At 43.4% G+C, this 20,697-nt stretch overlaps 1 protein-coding gene across 3 annotated transcripts in view; it reads left to right on the plus strand.

The window, feature by feature from the left end:
- Xpnpep3 (X-prolyl aminopeptidase 3) overlaps window positions 1–20,697 on the plus strand; it is a 51,957-nt gene that overhangs the window by 18,938 nt on the left and 12,322 nt on the right. For all 3 annotated transcript variants that reach the window (XM_028871207.2, XM_028871209.2, XM_028871208.2), the window contains exons 3-6: window positions 2,337–2,744; window positions 6,497–6,699; window positions 16,474–16,536; window positions 17,464–17,577. In XM_028871207.2, the coding sequence (XP_028727040.1) occupies window positions 2,337–2,744; window positions 6,497–6,699; window positions 16,474–16,536; window positions 17,464–17,577 (788 nt within the window). The remainder of the gene's footprint in view (window positions 1–2,336; window positions 2,745–6,496; window positions 6,700–16,473; window positions 16,537–17,463; window positions 17,578–20,697) is intronic.

Consider the following 20,697-nt stretch of genomic DNA (forward strand, 5'->3'; position numbering starts at 1 on the left):
ATGGAAGCGTATCTACAAGGAGCCCATTCTCAGAACGTCTCCCTGCTTCAGGGAGCTGTCAGTAAAACCTTGCTTGCCCTTCACAGACACACACATTCACACATGCACACCCACATACATGCATGCACATATACACACGTTTGTTGCTTGAGTAACTAGGAAATTCCAATGCTGAGTAGCAATGGCAGACTTAGCATGACTAGTTATCAGAGTAGCTCTGGTACAAAGTTAAGATTTCTGCCAGACTCGAGGCGACTCAGGAGGCTTGGTCTCTGAAGGAGGCAGATGTGGGCGTGGGTTCTTTATTAATCCCACCAAGTCAGGGTAAAGACATTACCCAAATTCTTTGGTCAAAATAGACAAGCTTTATTTTCTTTCATACAGGGCTATCTCCCTCAGGTGGGGTTTGAGAAAATAGCACTAAACAGGAAAAAGTGGGGCTCATAGAGCCCAGAACACTGCAAGGCTAGGGAATTTCCAAGGGGTTTGGGTTACATAGGCACTTGGCAGAGCATTTCAGAATATTTGGCAGAACATCTTAGAGTGGAGATTAGGGTATAAGGTGTAGAACATGTCAAATTCCAGAAAATGGGCCTAGACCTGGTCAAATCCAAGTTTTACAGAAAACAGGCATGAGCTTATTTTGACCTTGTCACAAGATGGATTTTAATCTTAAAATGAAGTAGGCTGGTTCGTCATCTTTCTCGGCCCACTATTGCTTTGATTGATTGAGACTAGCCTGTAGGTCCTAAATTACTTCCTTTTATTTATTGCCAATTTCATCAATAAAAGTGAAAAGGATTTTTATTATACATATTTTTAATTGAATAAGGTTTTCAGATTTTTGTTACAACCCAAACTCAGTCTCTAGGACCAGCATAGTAGAAGGAAAAGCCTGACTTCTGCAGATTGTCCTCTGAACTCTACATGCACACTGTGGCACATGCATGCCCACACTCACACAAGTAAGTTAATGAGTAAGTGAATTAATTTCAAATGTAAAGGGAACAAAAAGAACTACAACAGCCTCAACAGGTGGATAGTATTACCCTGGCTTTTAGTGGATTTGCCTCGCTCACTGTAAATACAGGATAAAAGGGACAGGTCTTACTAAAAAGATACATTATGCCTTAGAAATTCAAAAGAGATTTTTTTTTAATGATTTATTTTTATTTTACGTTCATTGATGTTTTGCCTGCACGCAAGCAAACATGCATGCAGACAGTTGTGTGAGGGTGTCTGATCTTGGAGTTACAGACAGTTGTGAACTGCCATGTGGGTACTGGGAATTGAACCCAGGTCCTCTGGAAGAGCAGTCAATGCTCTTAACCACTCAGCCATCTTCTCAGCCCCAAGATTTTTTTTTTTTTAAGGTCTTGAAATTGAGGAAAATTTTTATCAACTATTATAATAAAAACTAGGGGCTGGAGAGATGGCTCAATGGTTAAGAGCACTGGCTGCTCTTCCAGAGGACCTGGGTTCAATTCCCAGCAACCACATGGTGGCTCACAACCCTCCATAATGAGATCTGGTGCCCTCTTCTGACCTGCAAGTGTATATATAGGCAGAACACTGTATTCATAATAAATAAATAAATCTTTAAAAAAAAAAAAAACAAAAACAAAAAAAACTACATACTATTAGCAAACACTTATCAAGAGTCTACTATATTCTAATTATTCTGTACCTTGGTAGTATGTTGAACAGACAAAAATCTATGTCCTTGTGGAAATTACCCTTTTTACAGGGAAGTCATACAGAAATAATGTATGAAAATATATTTAACATATTGAAGTTTCAGGGAAGCTTTGACTGTATCCTCGCACATAATAATGTTCTATAAGAGGCTGAAGAGACAGCTCAGCCATTAAGAGCATTGGCTACTCTTGCAGAAGACCCAGGTGTTGTTTCCAGCACCCACATGGTGGCTCATAGCCATCTGTAATTTCAAGTCCAGGGGATCTAGCACCTTCTTCTGGCCTCTTGAGGGGACCAGCACAAACGTGGTACACAGACATATATATAAGCAAACACCAATATGCATAAAAATAAATAAATATTTTTTAAAATAATGCTTGATAAACACTTAATTAGAGGAATAGAAGAAACCAAAAATCTGTACAAAATCTTACAGGGTCATAATAATTTTTCAGATTTAATCACATTTGACTACAATTTGCAGTGAAATAAAAACCTGGATTATCTTAATTCTTTGTATGCGATATCATCAATTAAAGAAATGATTGTGGATGTCTCCTTCTGATGTTAACGATTTTAGGTGCTCTAGCATTCTAGCCATTCAAAGCATCCCATGACTTTTTTCTGTCTGTCTCTAGGGGAGGTGACACCAGGACTGTCCCAGGTGGAGTACGCACTTCGAAGACACAAGCTGATGGCTCTGATCCACAAGGAAGCACAGGAGCACAGTGGGACCGACCACACAGTGGTGGTCCTCTCTAACCCGACGTACTACATGAGCAATGACATCCCCTACACATTCCACCAGGACAACAATTTCCTCTATCTCTGTGGGTTCCAAGAGCCTGACAGCATTCTGGTCCTTCAGAGCTTCTCTGGCAAGCAGTTGCCATCCCATAAGGCCATGCTTTTTGTGCCTCGGAGAGACCCTGGTCGAGAACTGTGGGATGGCCCTCGGTCTGGCACAGATGGAGCGATAGCCCTAACTGGGGTGGATGAAGCCTACACCCTGGAAGAATTTCAACACCTGGTACCCAAACTGAAAGGTAATGCTAGTAAAATCAAATCGCAGGCCAAGGTAGGATTCGGGCCTTCCTTGGCCTATAGTTGTTAATTTTCTAAAATAATTCTCCTAGTAGCGTTTCTTTTATAAAAAGCTATTGCTAAATGTGGTGGCATGTGTTGTATCACAACTCTCAGGGAGACTGAGACATGAGGATCTCTGAAAGGTTTTTGTTGTTGTTGGTTGTTGATTGGTTGGTTTTTTGAGACAGGGTTTCCCTGGCTGTCCTGGAACTTGCTTTGTAGGCCAGTCACAGAGATCCACCTGCCTCTGCCTCCTAAATGCTGGGATTATGGGTGTGTACCACAGGAGGCCGAATTTGAATCAGTCAGTGCTGGGATTAAGAGTGTACTCCGGCTATCACCCAACTCTGCGCCAGTTTTAAGATCAGCCTGGATTAAATGATGAGGCCTGTCTTGGGCTACAGCTGAGAACCATATGGACACTGAACACAAGGCGTTTTCTCTCCGGCCTTTTCGTGTCTCCCTGAGTTGCTGCCTTTGTCGTCTTTGGCAGTCGGAATTAACCTGGGGCTGGAGAAGTGGCTCCGTGGAAGATCAGTTCCTCTTCCAGAGGCCCCAGGTTTGATTTCCAGCATCCACGGGGTGGCTCACAACCATCCTAACTTCAGCTCCGGGGATCTAACACCCCTTCCTGCCTCTGCATGCACCAGACACAAACGTGGTACTCATACATATATCCAGTCAGAACGTCCCTACACATAAACTTTGTTTTAGTTTTAACCACGTATAGTTAAATCCTCACAATACATGTGTTTCTTGAAAGAAACTGTTTCTTTTTTTCTCATCACTGTTTTTTTTTTTTTTAATCCACTGTTTCTTTAAAGTTTATTTTTATTATTTGTGTGTGTGATGTGGGAAGGGGGCAGATATGCCACAGCATACCTGTGGAAGGTAGAGGGCAGCTTTGTGGAGTCAGTTCTCTCCTCCCACCATTATTGGGCTCCTGAGGTCAGGCGGAAGTTACCAGCCAAGCACCTCTGCCCACTGAGCTGTCTGTCTCATTAGCTCCTAGTCATTATTCTTTTTGTTTGCTCGGGGTTTTGCTGGCTTGTTTGTTTTGAGACAGAGTCTCATTGCTGCTCTAGCTGGCCTGGAACTCACAGAGATCTGCCTTTCTCTGCCTCTCATGTGCTAGGATTAAAGGCATTGCCAAACCCAGCTTTTTTTCTTCTTCCTTTCTTCCTTTTTTTGGGGAGGGATTATGGGGGGGGGCGGGGTTTTATATAGCCCCAGCTGTCCTGGAGCTCACAGAGATCTGCCTGCCTCTGGCATTAAAGTTATGCGCTATTGTGCCCAGCTTATCCACTATTCTTAATGTTTGATGGGTAAAAGTACCAGATACCCGAAGTGTTGGTGTAGCACAAATCCTAATTGGCCTTAATAATAAAAGCCCGGAGTCAGATATCAGGGTAAAAGCTGAAAGATCAGAGAAGCAGAGCAGCCAGCCACTAGAAAGACTTCTTACCTCTACCGAATCCTCAGCCTGAAAGGGACTGAGTTCCTGTCTCCTCCCAACTTACACTCCCTCTCCACTCAGACACATCACTTTGTCTCCACCTCCCTAGTGCTGGCATTAAAGGCATGAGATCCCAAGTGTTAGGATTAAAGATGTGTGCCACCACTGCCTGGCCTCTAGTTGCAATCTCCTTTCTCTGATCTTCAGGCAATATTTATTAAAACACAAACAAAATATCACCACAGAATCTAATAAATTTATTTACAAGTTTACAACTGCATTGGAATTGTGTCTTGATAGTATATCATTTGTCCAGCATGTACCAGGCCTCAGTTTCCAACTTCAGCACTGTCATAGAAAACCAGCCCAATAAATGTTGAGCTTTGATTTTTATACACGGAAAATAAGTAATAGGGATGGTTTAATTTTTTTAAATAATTGATACATATACTGTTGTAATTTAGTACTTCCCATGCAGTGTACACTTAATGGCATTTTTATCTTTCAAATGGCAGGCCATTGGAGCCACATGCCTTTAATCCCAGCACTCAGGAGGCAGATGCAGGGGATCTCTGTGAGTTCAAGGATAGCTTGTCCTACAAAGTGAGTTCCAGGACTACACAGAGTAGTAGCCAGGGCTACACAGAGAAACCAGGTCAAAAAATGCTTGGCCTATCACATCATAATGCAAGCCCAGTCAGAATTTCCTCAATTCTTCCCCTATTGTAGCCCAGTCTACTTTTTGTTGATTTTGTTGTTGTTTTGGTTTAGTTTGTTTGGTTTTTGTTTTGGTTTGTTTTTGAGACAGGACATCTCCATGTAGCCCTGGCTATCCTGGAACTCACTCTGTAGACCAGGCTGTCCTTGAACACACAGAGATCCACCTACCTCTTCCTACAGGAGTGCTTGGATCAAAGACATGTGTCACCACCTCCCAGCCCAATGTACTTTTTAATCATACAGTCCTACAGATTTAGTTAAGAATGTCATTCTTGGCCAGGTATGGTGGCGCACACCTTTAATCCCAGCACTCCGGAGGCAGAGGCAGGTGGATCTCAATCAATTCCAGGATAGCCTAGCCTGGTGTACACAATGAATTCCAGGGCAGTCAAGTATATACAGTGAAACCCTGTCTCAAGAAACCAAAAACAAATTTTTAAAAAATGTCATTTTTGACCTACTTTTAGCAAAAAGATGAATTATACACATGCTGCTAAGCAGTATATGTCATTTTCATTCTGAGCCCTTAGAGCATAGTCTCAGGGACAGATAAGACTGTCTTTTTAGATCCTACAACAAAATAAATGATAGATACAATGAATAACTGTTCCAAACTGGGAGACCTACTTTATGCTAGCTTGTCCCCAGACCATTTTACACAAGGGTGGACTCTTTAACCAGAAAGTCATTAGCTGATCGCTGTCACTTTTATGCACCATAATTCAGGAATGCCTCTGAGTCAGCTGTGATAGGAAAGAACAACTGTTACATTTGTTCTTTAAAAGTTAAAAAATAGGCCGGGCGGTGGTGGCGCACGCCTTTGATCCCAGCACTCAGGAGGCAGAGGCAGGCGGATCTCTGTGTAGTCTAGCCTGGTCTACAGAGTGAGATCCAGGACAGGCACCAAAACTACACTGAGAAACCCTGTCTCGGAAAAAAAAAAAAAAAAAGGTAAAAAATATCAAAATTCAAACTTAAATAAAGCTTTAGTTCCACCTGTCGTTTTCATAAGAATAGTGACATTTTGTGGTAGAAAGCTGTGTATATCCCAGAGCTTTCAGAGAATGACCTTTCCAATGATTCATGTCAAACCTATCAGATGCTTCAGTCTTGAGAAAGTGTCACTCAGCCTTCCAGGATTCCACACAACAGATTTTATACCTTTGTCTTGCTTAACATATTTATTATTATTTTCTGTTTGTTTATGTTTCATTTATGTTTCACCATTGAACTATTTTATATTCTGATGTTAGGGATTTTTTTCTCCCTGTAGCTTTCTGAGGCAGATCTCAAGTAGTCCAGGTTGACTTTGAACTAGCTATGTAGCTGAGTCCTCATCCTCTGATTTCCACCTTCTGGGTGTGTGATTATAACAATGCGACATCACACCCAAGCCAGTGTTAGTTTATTGTATATCACTGCTTGGTGCTGGAGACTGACCCGAGGGCTTTCTTGGTGCTAAGCATGCATTCTACCACTAAGATAGACCTTCAGGCTCTGTTGGTTCTAAACTTATTTTTGGCTTCCCATTTTAAGCTGAAACGAGCATGGTTTGGTATGACTGGATGAAGCCTTCTCATACACAGCTTCACTCAGACTACATGCAGCATCTAACTGAAGCCAAAGCCAGGAGCAAGAACAAGGTTCGGAGTGTCCAGCAGCTGATACAGCGCCTCCGGCTAGTTAAATCTCCTGCAGAGATTAAGAGAATGCAGATTGCTGGGAAACTGACATCAGAGGTATGGCTGCTATTGAAATTATTTCTTTGTCAGATCACAAAACTCGAGCTCTTCATTTTCAGTGTGCCTTTTAAGGTCATATGCCCACTGTAGTAACCTCATAGTTGAATCTATCTAACTTATGCAGTATGTTTAGTGAATATCTCAAGACATGCTCAATGCCTTGCAAGGCAAAATAAATCTGCCTCTTTGAAGATTGATCTTTTATTCATTAGTGTTGTTTCTCTTTGGAACAACAACTAATTTAGACAGTTTTGGTTGCTGAAGAAGGCTCAGGATGCCAGATGATGACAGTGTTTACTGACCTAGTTCATTATGAGTGCTCCTGGACCCAGGATAGGGTTCCATTGCAACATACCTGTCATTGGAAACACTGTGCACTGATGATGAATGTTTAGGCCTAACCTATTAAGCATGAGGATTTAGCAGCATGGCCTACTGTGTATATCAGTTGCTACCTTTAAGATCTTGTGCCTGAGAGCCATGGCTCACTACCACTGCCCAGCACAGTGAGAAAGACCATGCTCTTGTGTCTCACTAGAAAGATCCAAATGCAGAGATTAGAAATACGGTTTCTACTGAGGGCATATCACACACCATAAGATATTTGAGAACTAAGTTAAACCATGGAATAAGATATTTACACACGGTATGAAAAAACAAGAAGATGCATATGAATGTATGTAGAAGCCTAAGACCTCTCCTGTGGCAGGACATCCAGATGGGCCAGGTGAACACTCATTAGCCCACACATTAGGACTAAGGAGAGTCATTGTCTTTCATAGATCAGGAACTGGCAGAAATTTATTTCCCACAGTTGTCCAGCCTTCAGACTCAATTCAGGTTGCCAAAATGGTCAATTTCTGATGAGAGCTCTCTTCTGTCTTTCAGACAGCCAACTTCTTGCTGTGTTCTTACATGAGGGAATGCCTTTTCATAAGGTCTTAAGTCCTGTCAGACTCAATGTTCAGTTTCTTTTCTTTTGTTTTTTGTTTGTTTTTCAAAACGGTTTTGTGTGTGTGTGTGTGTTTGTATCCATAGCTGTCCTGGAACTCACTCTATAGACCAGGCTGACCTTGAACTCAGAGATCTGCCTGCCTCTGCCTTACGAGTGCTAGGAATTAAAAGGGTGCACCACCATCCAGCATGTTTAATTTTTCAACAAACTACCTTACTGTTTCCTATTTCCAACCAGACTGTTTTTATTCCCATCATTCCAGTTTGTTCCATGTCCTCACGAACAGTTGTTATTTCTCTTCTGGGCAGAAATTAGCCCTCTTGAGAATTATAAAGTGACTTTAAAATCAGTGTGTCCTGTGCTCTGTCTCTTCACCAAGGTCAGTGCCATGCAAAAACTTTGGCAAAAGCTGGGCATCGTCACACATACACATAATCTGAACACTCAAGAAGCAGAGGCAGGTGGATCTCTGTGAATTCAAGGCCAGCCTGATCTACATAGCAAGGTCCAGATTGGCCAGGGCTACATAGAAAGACTCTGTCACAAAACAAGCAAAAATGTCACCCCACCAGTTTGTTTACTTCAGTGATGTTTGCATAAATCTGGAAATCTCCCATTACTGCATTTCTGGCTTGAGACGCTTTGGCTGGCCTAATGGCTGTTCTGATGGGTGTGCTTGGGTTGGATTGCCATTTGAGTGAAGAACTCACCCGCAGCAGGTGTCACCATACAAGCTGGTTCCCATTGCTGTAAGTAGTGCATGACCTTAGTGCATGTTCTACTTGGTTTTTCCTTTGTTTGTTTGTTTTTGTTTCCCAAGCAGGGTCTCTCTGTGTATTTCTGGCCATCCTGGAACTCTGTAGACCAGGCTGGCCTTGAACTTAGAGATCTGCCTGCCTCTGCCTCCTGAATGCTGGGAACAAAAGTTTGTGCCACCACTGCCCAGCCAAGACTTTATCTCTTAAGATAAAATAGGAGGAGGCCGGGCGGTAGTGGTGCATGCCTTTAATCCCAGCACTTGGGAGGCAGAGGCAGGCGGATCTCTGTGAGTTCGAGGCCAGCCTGGGCTACCAAGTGACTTCCAGGAAAGGCGCAAAGCTACATAGAGAAACCCTGTCTCGAAAAACCAAAAAAAAAAAAAAAAAAGATAAAATAGAAGGAAAAGAAGGCTGGAAAGATAATGCAGAGTTCATATTGCTTGCTGTGCAGTCTTGAGGACTGGAATTCAGTCCCAGCATATATGGAACAAACCAGGAACCCCACAGACACCTGTCACTTCAGTTCTGAGGGTCCAGTGCCTTCTTCTTACCTCTACATAGCACAGGCCCAGACACTTCACATGCATGTGCACAAACACGTGCACATGTACAAACACAAATAACACAGATATTTAAAAATAAAAATAAATTTATTAATATGGAAACACATGAACTATGAACCAATAGCTGAGGAGCCCCCAACTGGATCAGACCGTCTAGATAAGTGAGACAGTTGATCTGTTTGATCAAGTTAGCTTGATCTGTTTGGGAGGCATCCAGGCCGTGGGACCAGGGCCTGTACTCAGTGCAGGAGTTGGCTGTTTGAAACCTGGGGCTTATACAGGGACACTTGGCTCAGCCTGGGAGGAGGGGACTGGACCTGCCTGGACTGAATCTACTAGGTTGAACTCAATCCTCAGGGGAGTCTTTGCCCTGGAGGAGATGAGAATGGGGGGGGGGCACGGGAAGGGGGAGAACAAGGGAATCCGTGGCTGATATGTAAAATTAAATTATAAAAGAAAAAAAAATTTATTATTGGGTGGTGGTGGTACCACCTGCCTTTAATCCCAGCACTCAGGAGACAGAGGCAGGCAGATCTCTGTGAGTTCAAGGCTAGCCTGGTCTACAAAGGGAGTTCTAGGACAGCCAAGGCAACACAGAGAAGCCTGTCTTGAAAAAAAAACAAAGTTACAAATAAATAACTATTATTATTTTGAGTGTCTGGGTGTTTTGCCTGAGTCTTTGTCTGTGCACGGTGTGCCAAGGGAGCCAGAAGAGGGGATCTCCTGGGACTGGAGCTACAGATGTTGGGGTTGCCTTGTGGATTCTGGGGACCAAAAGTGGGTACTCTGTAAAAGCAACCAGTGCTCTTGGCTGTGGAGTCTTTACTCCAAACTTCAAATAAAGAAATGTTAAACAGAGGCCAGAGAGAAGAGAGAAGATATCTATCTGGTCAGACGCATGGTGGTGGCACACGCCTTTAGGCCCAGCCCTCCGGAGGCAGACAGCCAGGCCTACACAGAGAAGCCCTGTCTCGAAAGAAAGAAAAAAAAGAAATCTGTCTGGCAGCACAACGCCTAATTCCACTAAAGCTCTCTTATTTGAAAATCATGCTGAGTCCACCAGGCTCCGGTCCCAGAGTGGCAGTGGCACTCAGCGACACGATTCAGTTCTGCTGCAACAGTCTCCCTCACCATCCACTGTGCGCTTTTGAACTAAGAAGAATTTCGCCTTCAAGAGGCAGAGGTAACACTCAGAGGGCTCTGTGAGTTTGAAATCTGCCTGGTCTGCGTAGCAAGCTCCAGGCCAGCCAGGGGTTACCTGGTGAGACCCTGTCTCAAAAAAACAAGTGGGGCTGGAAAGATGGCTCAGTGGTTAAGAGCATTGGCTGTTCTTCCAGAGGACTTGGGTTCAATTCCCAGTACCCACATGACAGCTCACAACCATCTGTAACTTCAAGATCTGAAATCCTCTCACAGACATACATGCAGGCAAAACACCAATCACATAAAATAAATAAGTAATTTTTTAGAAAAAGTAAGCCTACTGAATTAGACCTGCTAGTTCTTTTCCTTGCCAGTGGGCTAAGTCATATGATTGTTCATCTTATGTCTGTTCATCTGCAATAACAAAGCAAATAGCTATTTTACTGTTTTTACAAGAGAGGAGCAGAACAGTAAATAACTTTTTTTATGGTTTTTTGAGACAGTGTTTCTCTGTGTAGTCCTGGCCTGGAACTAGCCCTGCAGGCAGGACTACCCTTAACTGAGATTCATCTGCCTCTGCTTCCTGAGTTCTCGGATTAAAGACTTGTGCCACCACACCCAGCTCTAACTTTTTGCCATCATTCCTAGCCATTTTACCACTTGAATATTAGTTGTGATCTCACAGTTCATCAGATAGTATTGTAGCCCGGGTTCTTTTCCTTAGAGCTCCACCTGTTGACCAAAGAGAGAAGCTCATCTGCAGGGTTCCTTAGCTTAATTTGAGCCATTGCTGAAGGTGGTAACTATACCCTCTGAATATTTAGCAGACCTGTTACCAATTTTCATTTTCCTTCCAATCCATTTTCCAGCTCCCTACGGTTTCCAAATTCCACTGGTTTCAATGTGTATGCTACTTCAAGCCAATCAAGATCTGGTTTAGTAAATTTTTTTTTTTTTGGAGACAGGATTTCTTTGGGTAGCCCTGACTGTCCTAGAACACTTTCTGTAGATCAGGCTGGCCTCAAACTCACAGAGATCCACGTGCCTTTGCCTCCCCCGCCCCCCCAGGATCAAAGGTGTGCGCCACTGCCTGGCTGAAACTTTTAGTAGAAAACATGAGTTGGTCCTTATGGCCTTGAAGTCCCCAGTGGAGTTAATTATTCCTAAAGCACAAGCAACAGAAGAGAAAAGTTGGACGTCATCAGAATTTAAAGATTGCTCAGAGATCAGGAGGACCAACTGCTCTTCCAGAGGACCAGGTTTGGTTCCCTGCACTCACACGGTAGCTCTCAACTGTTTATTATACCACTTCTAAGGGGACCTGACCCTCTTCTGGCCTCTGCTGGCACAGCACTCACGTGGTACACAGACAGAGGCAAGCAAAACACCTATAGATATAAATAAATCTCAAAAAAAAAAGCTTTAAAATTTTATGCACAATTATATATACAATTCAGAAAGTAAAACAAGTCCACATAATTGAAGAACATGTTTACAGACGCCTGTTTGATTAAGATCTAGTATCTGAAATATATTTAAAAAAAAAAAACTCAGAAATTAGAACATGGGAGGGAGCTCAGCAGTGAAGAGCACTGGCTGCCTTTCCAGAGGACCCAGGTTCAGTTCCCAACAACCACATGGTGGCTCATAGCCATCTGTAACTCTAGTTCCCAGGAATTCAGCGATCTCTCCTGACCATGTGATACACAGACATACCTACTGGCAAAACATACATACACATAATATAAAATTTTTAAAGATAAGGGGTGGAGAGATGGCTCAGAGGTTAAGAGCACTGGCTGTTCTGCCAGAGGTCTTGAGTTCAATTCCCACCAACCACATGGTGGCTCACAACCATCTGTAATGAGATCTGGTGCCCTTTTCTGGTGTGCAGGCATACATGCAGACAGAGCACTGTATATGCAATAACTAAATAAATTGTATAAATAAATAAATAAATAAAATAAAACTTATTTTTAAAAAAATTTTAAGATAAAAAACCCTCAGAATTCAAAATTACAAGTCAATATTTTTAAGATTTATTTATTTTATTTTATGGGTATTTTGCATACATGTGTGTATACATGTACTCCATGTACATGCCTGTTGCCCACAGTGGTCAGAAGGGCACTGGAGCCCTTAGAACTGGAGTTAGGGGTAGTTGGGAGCTACCATGTGCTTCCTAAGAACTAAGCCTGGATCCTGCAAGAAAAAATGCTCTTTTTTTTTTTTTTAAAGATTTGTTTATTTATTATGTGTAATCCCTGCAGGCCAGAAGAGGGCACCAGATCTCATTGTAGATGGTTGTGAGCTACCATCTGTGGCTTGCTGGGAATTGATCTCAGGACCTTTGGAAGAACAAGGAGTGCTCTTAACCTCTGAGCCATCTCTCCAGCCCAAACAAGTCCATTTCTTTATTTTATTTTAATTTATGTGCCTGTGTTGAGCAGGGTGGTGTAGGCCTTAGCATTCAGAAGGCAGAGGCAGGAGGATCTCCAGATGAAGGCTATCCTGCACTACATTGGGACTTTCAGGCTAAGCAGAGCTGCAGAGTAAGACCCTGTCTAATAAATGAAAGAGTGAGAGAATACGACATAGAGAGAGATGTATGCACATGCCTGAGGAGACAGCATGGAGCATGGTTTTCTGGGAACTAGGAGTATAGGTGGTCATGAGCCGTTTACCGTGGGTGCTGCAAAGCAAACTCAGGCCCTCTGCAACACCAGCAGCAGCAAATGCTCTTCATTCCTGAGCTGTCTCTCTGCAGTCTGTAAGTCAGTTTATTTGGGGCTTTTATTTTGTGTGTGTGTGTGTGTGTGTGTGTGTGTGTGTGTGTGTGTGTGTGTTGCCTGCATGCATGTCAGTACACTATATGAGTGCAGTACCCACAGGGACCAGAAGAATTGATTGGATCCTTTGGAACTGGAGTTGCAGATGGTTGTGGGCCAATGTGTGGGTGCTGGGACTCAAACACAGATCTTCAGGAAGAGCGCCCCGTACTCTTAAGCACTGAGTCAGCTCTCCAGCCCCAACAGGTCAGTTTCTTTGTTTTGAGGCAGGGTTTCTTTGTGTAACCACCCTGGCTGTCCTGGATCTCACTCTGTAGACCAGGCTGGCCTCGAACTCACAGAGATCCGCCTGCCTCTGCCTTCCTAGTGCTGGGATTAAAGGTGTGAGCCACGACTGCCTGGCCAAATGACTTTTTTTTTCTTTTTACAAAGATTGTGAACTGGAGAGATGGCTCAGCAGTTATTGATCCTGCCCTTGCAGAGTTTGGTTCCCAGCACCTACATCAGATGGCTCACACTACAACTACCTGTATCTAGCTCCAAGAGATGTGACACTTTTTTTTGCTTTTCAAAACATGGTTTCTCTGTGTAGCCCTGGCTGTCCTGGAACTCATTCTGTAGACCAGGCTGGCCTCAACTCACAGCGATCCGTCCACCTGTCCCCCCTGCCTCCCTAGTGCTGGGATTAAAGGTGTGTGCCACCACTGCCCAGCTTGACACCTTCTTCTTGCCTCATAGAGCACTGCCCTCACATGCACAAACCCACACAACATACACTTAATTCTAATTAGAAATCTAAAAAATAATCCACATATGGTGGCACACACCTTTAATCCCAGCACTCAGGAGGCAGAGGCAAGTGGATCTCTGAGTCAGAGGCCAGCCAGGGCTACACAGAAACCCTGTCTGTCTTGTCTATCTGTCTCTGCGCTCTCTCTCTCTCTCTCTCTCTCTCTCTCTTGGAAAACTAAGATAAATTTATGGCCCACTTACAAATAACCACAGTCACCAGGCGGTGGTGGCGCATGCCTTTAATCTCAGCACTCAAGAGGTAGAGGAGGTGGATCTCTGTGAGTTTGAGGCCAGCCTGGACTACAGAGTGAGTTCCAGGAAAGGCTCCAAAGCTACACAGAGAAACTCTGCCTCAGAGAGAGAGAGAAAGAGAGAGAGAGAGAGAGAGAGAGAGAGAGAGAGAGAGAGAGAGAGAGAGAAATAGCCATAGTCATCATGACAGTCTTTGTGGTTTACAATGAGTATTTTAAACTCCTTTCCACATCTCAGTGCTTGTTTTTAAATTTAGCCTATTGGGGCTGGAGAGATGGCTCAGAGGTTAAGAGCACTGGCTGCTCTTCCAGAGGTCCTGAGTTCAATTCCCAGCACCCATATGGTGGCTCACAACCATCTACACTGAGATCTGGTGCCCTCTTCTGGACACTGTATACATAATAAATAAATAAATAAATAAATAAATAAATAAATAAATAAATAAATAAATAAATATTAATTTAGCCTATCATGTAATGTTTTAAATGTCTTTATAAGCTAATCAAAATATTTTCTGGAGCCCTAGGAGTGCAGCTCAGTAGTAGAGTACTGTCCTGATGCTTGTGGGGCCCTGGGTTAGTCACATGCACCATATATATATATACATATATACATATATGGAGCTAGTTATGATAGTTGTAAACATATATGCCTATAAAAATAGATATACACATAGGTGTGGCTGTCACAGAGAATCAATATTCTGGGCCAGTAGTTCTTAGTGGGGGAGTATTTTTGTTCCTTCTGTAGTAGACATAGGCAGTGTCTGGTGTTCAAACATGCAGGATGCTATTGACATTCTACATTGAATTAGACGACTTCCCACAACTAAGCATTATCTAGATCCCATTGTCAATGCTACTGAAGTTTAGGCAATAGTGAGGTGGCTCAGCAGGCAAAGCACTTCCTGCCAAACATGAGTTTGATCCCTGGGACCCACATGGTAGACTCCTGACTTCCACATCCATGCTGTAACACCTGCACACCCCCACACATATACACACATGTACCCATGATCAATACATGTCACTTTATTAGATCTTTTATTTTATGTGAGTGTTTTACCTGTGTGTGTGTGTGTGTGTGTGTGTGTGTGTGTGTGTGTGTGTGTGTACCACAGGCATGCTTGGTACACACAGAGGCCAGAAGAACACATCAGATCATCTGGGTCTGGATTTACAGATGCTTATGAGCTGCCATGTGGTTGATGGGAATCACACCCAGTACCCTTAACCACGGAGCCATCCCTCCAGCCCTAGTTTAAAAAGGGGGGGAAAGTACTGAAGTTGGGAAACCTGCTGTAGACTAGGCCATTCAGTCCAAATTTCGCATAGCAGAACTGTAGGCACATAATGACACATGGGCTGCATCCTCTTTTGTGTACCGCTCAGAACACCTAAGAGTAATTAGCTCCATCAGTGACGGCTGTTTGTTTCTTAAAACTTCTGGAGAATAGGAAGTCCAAGATCTTCTTTATCTGGGGTCTCGCAGTCTCTGATACCCATGGGCAGGGGATGGGTAGACGCAGAGTCAACAACAAAGACTAGGAGGTTTGCAGGCAATCTCGTTTATTAAACAAAGGGCTGAAGTATTTATGTGTGGCTTTTTGGCAGGCTTTTGCTTCCAGCTGCTGTGGCGTTTCTTGGTTGGCTCTAGGCTGCATGTCATCATCTTTCGGTTTGGAGCTTGTGGGTCAGGTTTCCTCTGGCCAGAGTGCTCTCTGCACATATCACAGCTCATTGTTTGCTTACGGCGTGACCCAGTGCTTTGGCCTTACCGCCTCACCAAGTGACAGCAGGGCCTGTATCTTCATAGGTGGTACTGTATAGGGGTCCTCACACAGCTGAAGAAACTCAGAATAACACCGCTCAAAACTGCTAATCCCGTCCTTGAGGGGTCCGCCCTTGTGACTCATCACTTCAAGGGCCCTGACCTTCATGATACCACCCCAGTGAGGATTAGGTTTCTTTTGTCTTGTTTTAAAGATATATTTATTGTATACATACATGTGTATGTGTGTGTCTGTGTCTGTTACTTTTGTTTTTCTAATTAGCTCACAGAGACCCTCCTGGGTGCTTGTATTAAGGACATGCACTGATGCCTGGCTCAACATGAGTTTTGGAGAAGACATAGACATTTCCAGATTGCTGACTCTAACTAACATACAGTGTATATTCTGAGTTGTAAGATTGAGTGCCTTAACACCTAAGTCTGTCATCTATCAACTATTCCAGAAAGCAATATTTCTTTTCCCTCCTGAAATGTACTACTTAGTCATAGCATCTGGATGAGAAAACTCTTTATAGCTCAGGCTGTCGTGGAACTCACTCTGTCGACCAGGCTGGCCTCACATAGAGATCCGCCTGCATCTGCCTCTGAGTGCTGGGATTAAAGGCGTATGCCCCCCACCCCAGCCCACACTGGCTGGGAAAGGTGCGTTTATTTGAACCCCAACATTTTGAATGTTTGAGTGATAGATAAAATGAGACTGTATTTTTCCCTACCCCCTCTTTTTCCAGGCTTTCATAGAGACCATGTTTGCCAGTAAAGCTCCAGTAGACGAAGCCTTTCTTTATGCGAAGGTAAGCTCAGGTAGCAGGAAAGGTCCTGACGGGGCAAATGTCTAGTGAATTCTCTGGTTCGTGGGTGGTATTGGCTTGCAGGCAGGCAGAGTAGTGACAGCATCTCCTTCTCGTAGTGTTGTTAACTTATGCATCTAAAGCATGCAGAGTTACATTGAAGAAAAGTGCAGAGAGAGCCAGTGAAGAAAGATTAGATAGTATGAGCGGAGACCAGCACCTGGTCCATGTAAAGGAAGGAAGGTCTGAGGCAGCACTTAGTGGGGCCAGTGGGGCAGCCCTCAGGGTGTACCGAAGGTGGCAGAGTTTACAGTTTCCCAGCATCCTTTTCCTACCCCGAGCACTCAGGTTGATAACTGTTTGCAAGACTACAAATAGCCGTGTTTAGGTATTGTTACAAATCTAAGCCATATGTTATTGTTTAGCTGATAAGAATAGCCTTGCGCGTCTTTTTGGACTCAGCCTTCCTTACATATTTTCTCTGTCTTCTTCCGGACTTACTTTGAAAACCATAGGAAGCTTAAATTACAGGAGATTAACTAAGGTTGGGGCCAGATGTATTGGTGCATTCAGATTGCAGCACTTAGGAAATGGACACATGATGGTCAGGAGTCGGGGGTTGTCCTCAACTATATAGTAAGTGTGAGGTCAATCTGGGCTCCATGAGCTCCTGCCTCAACAAATACATGTGTATAGTGAAGCTGGATGACAGGATTGAAGTAAGAGGGCATTTATAGACTAGAATATATATATAGTCCATCAGGTAAGCGTCAAAGAAGTGTGCTGAGTTGATGGCATAAAATGTTTGGTTAGGTATGACCAGTGTTCCAGTAATGACTTAGAGTAAGCACCTCTGTGGTGGCTGAAGACAGCCTGAGCTGGAACAGTTCCACAGAAAATGTGTGAGTCACACTTTGTTGTTTTTCACAGTTTGAATTTGAATGCCGAGCCCGAGGTGCAGACATCTTAGCCTACCCACCCGTGGTTGCAGGCGGTAATCGCTCGAACACTTTGCACTATGTGAAGAACAATCAGCTGATCAAGGTAATCAGAATGCCCCTGCAGTCTGCTCCCTGAGAGGCCTGGGTTCCCCAGTAGAAAACTCACTACCCTTCCCTCGCCAATGGAATGCCATTTAAAAAGCACTTTATGAGCTATAAAATGGTTTTATGGATGTTATTTCATTAGTCCTTGGAGTAGCCCTGTGAGGTAAGAACAATTACTAGCATGCTTGCTTAGTGGACGAAAAGGATAATCTAAACTTTAGCAAGCCACAGTACACAGGCAGGGTCTGAGGCCAGGCGGGTAGCCTCCAGAGTGTCGCCATGCCTGTGGAGCTACTTGAGCTGGATTGCCTTTGTGGGCTTTCTCAACCTACTAGTTCAGGATCGTCTTTTTTTTTTTTTTTTCCGTGAATTTATTGTGGTGGTAATCATCTTTGTCTTGTCTTTTTTGGTTGGTTGGTGTAGGTGATGGTGGTGTTTTAGAGACCTAGTCTGAAATAGCCCAGACTGGCCTTGAACCCAGTGAGTAGCCAAGAATGACCCTGAACCTTCCTGTGTGCCTCTCCCTCTAGGGTAGGTTTACAGGGAGATGCCACCCTGCCCAGTCCTGTGCAGTGCTGGGGATGGAACCAAAGCTGGGTCACACTAAGCAAGCACTGCCGAGCCGCACTCATGTCCACACCAGTCCGTTAGTTTTCCTTTACCACTAATGCGCATCTACATACTTGATCTTGTTTGTTTGGTTTGGTTTGGGTTTGTTTTGTTTTGTTTTGTTTTTTTGGTTTTTCGAGACAAGGTTTCTCTGTGTAGCTTTGCGCCTTCCCTGGATCTCACTCTGTAGACTAGGCTGGCCTCAAACTCAGAGATCTACCTGCCTCTGCCTCCCAAGTGAGGGGATTAAAGGCGTGTGCCACCACCACCTAGCAATCTTGTTTATTATTTTTTTTTTAAAGAAGATTTATTTATTATGTATACAGTGTTCTGCTTGCATGTGTCCCTTCAGGCCAGAAGAGGGCACCAGATCTCATTACAGATGGTTGTGAGCCACCATGTGGTTGCTGGGAATTGAACTCAGGACCTCTGGAAGAACAGCCAGTGTGCTTAAGCTCTGAGCCATCTCTCCAGCCCTTATTTTTTAACCTATGTAACCTCAGAATGTTTGGGGGCAGGGTGGTGGTGTTGGCAGAATCCTACTCCATAGCCCAGGCTAGCTTAGAATTCTCTTGTAGCCCAAGCCTGCCTCAGACTTGCAGCGATCCTCCTGCCTTGGTGTCTCTCCCACGTGCTGGCATTACAGTGTGCATAGCATGGCCAGCTTTGAAACCATTTTGCCTCCACCTGGTTGACGGCCCTCCGGTGGCACACAGCTGCCATGTGTCTGTTTCACCGGTGTAGAAGAACAAAGGAGGGTCTAAGGGTTGAGTCAGTTCTCATAGGGCGACTAAGACGTGGTGTGATGTTTCTCACTCTCTTTGGAGTAACCTAGAGGCTTTGTGATGTGATGCTCAACGGCTTGAACTCCAAGGCCATGGTAAGCCTAGCCACCTTTCCCAAAAGCTAAACAGAAATTCATAGAACTTAGGACATTACAGGCCGGGTGGTGGTACGCACCTTTAATCCCAGCACTGGGGAGGCAGAGGAAGGCAGAGCTCTGTGAGTTCAAGGCCAGCCTGGTCTATAGAGTGAGTTCCAGGAAAGACTCCAAAGCTACACAGAAACCCTGTGTCAAAAAACCAAAAAGGAAAAAAAAAAAGAAAAGAAAAAGAAATTAGGACATTACAACATTTAACATTTAACTTTTTATTTAAAAACATCATTTGTTTCATAAAAATGTGACTTAAGTAATAGAGTTTTGGGGGCAGAATTAAAGAGACAAGTCTAACCCTGTAACCCAGTCTTAAGCATCATCTTGTGTCGACCTTCTGAGAGTAGCTGGAACACCAGGCATATGCACTGTTTTTTGGGCTTTGTACTGTTGTTTGGAGTGCTAGGGGTCAGACTTGGGGTGCCAGGGGTGCTGTATAGCACAAACACAATTGGTTTATTTTGTTTTGTTTTTCATTTCATTTAGATTTAATTAGACATCACATTCTCAGAATTTATTATAAAAACAAAAACAAATAGAATTGCTTGTCTATTCATTTTTGTAATTAATTTATTTATTTCACAAATTTTTTAAAGATTTAATTTTTATGTGCATTGGTGTTTTGTCTGTGTGTATGTCTATGTGAGGGTGTTAGATCCCTGGAACTGGAGTTACAAACAGTTGTGAGCCATGCCAATGCTAGGAATTGAACCCAGGTCCTTTGGAAGAGCAGCCAATGTTCTTAACCCCTCTGCCATCTCACCAGCCCCACAATTGCTATTTTTAAGTGACTTTAATGCTATAATTTTTTTTTTAAGATTTATTTTATGTGTATGGTGCTCTATCTGCATGTACACCTACGTGCCACAAGAGGGCACCAGATCCCATTAATAGATAGCTGTGAGCCACTATGTGGTTGCTGGGAATTGAACTCAGGACTTTTGGAAGAGCTGCCAATGCTCTTAACCTCTGAGCCATCTCTCCAGCTCTAAATTTTTTCTTAATTTCTTAATGTGACAATAGACATTTACATGTTATTTCCAAATTTACAATGTTAAAAACAGTGTTCTTAGCCCAGCAGTGGTGGCACACACCTTTAATCCCAGGACTCAGGAGGCAGGGGCAGGCGGATCCCTGTGAGTTCGAGGCTAGCCTGTGCCTGTTCCAGGAAAGGCACAAAGCTACACAGAGAAACCCTTTGTCAGAAAAAACAGAAAAACAGTGTTCTTTGGGCTTATAGTCTTTGTCCTGGCATATAAGATGTCAAGTATGAGGCTGGAGAGGTGGCTTAGTGGTTAAGATATCAAGTTTATCCAAGGAACATGTAATAGTAGAATTGCTGGGTTGAAAGATGCACATATTTGCATCTTGGATAATACCAAACATTTCTAAAGTGATTATAGCAATTAAATTTCTTCTCCTAAGATAACTTTATACATTTTTCTACCACTTTGTCTATTTTACCTAAGTCATGGTCATGTCTAAATCTGCTCGATAATCATAGTTAATATGTCTTTTCTCAAAAATAAATCTCACTGGACAGTTACTTTAAGAAGTAAACATGATAGCTGGGTT

The sequence above is a fragment of the Peromyscus leucopus genome, chromosome 20 (assembly GCF_004664715.2).
Source record: "Peromyscus leucopus breed LL Stock chromosome 20, UCI_PerLeu_2.1, whole genome shotgun sequence".
Classification (NCBI taxonomy): Eukaryota; Metazoa; Chordata; class Mammalia; order Rodentia; family Cricetidae; genus Peromyscus; species Peromyscus leucopus.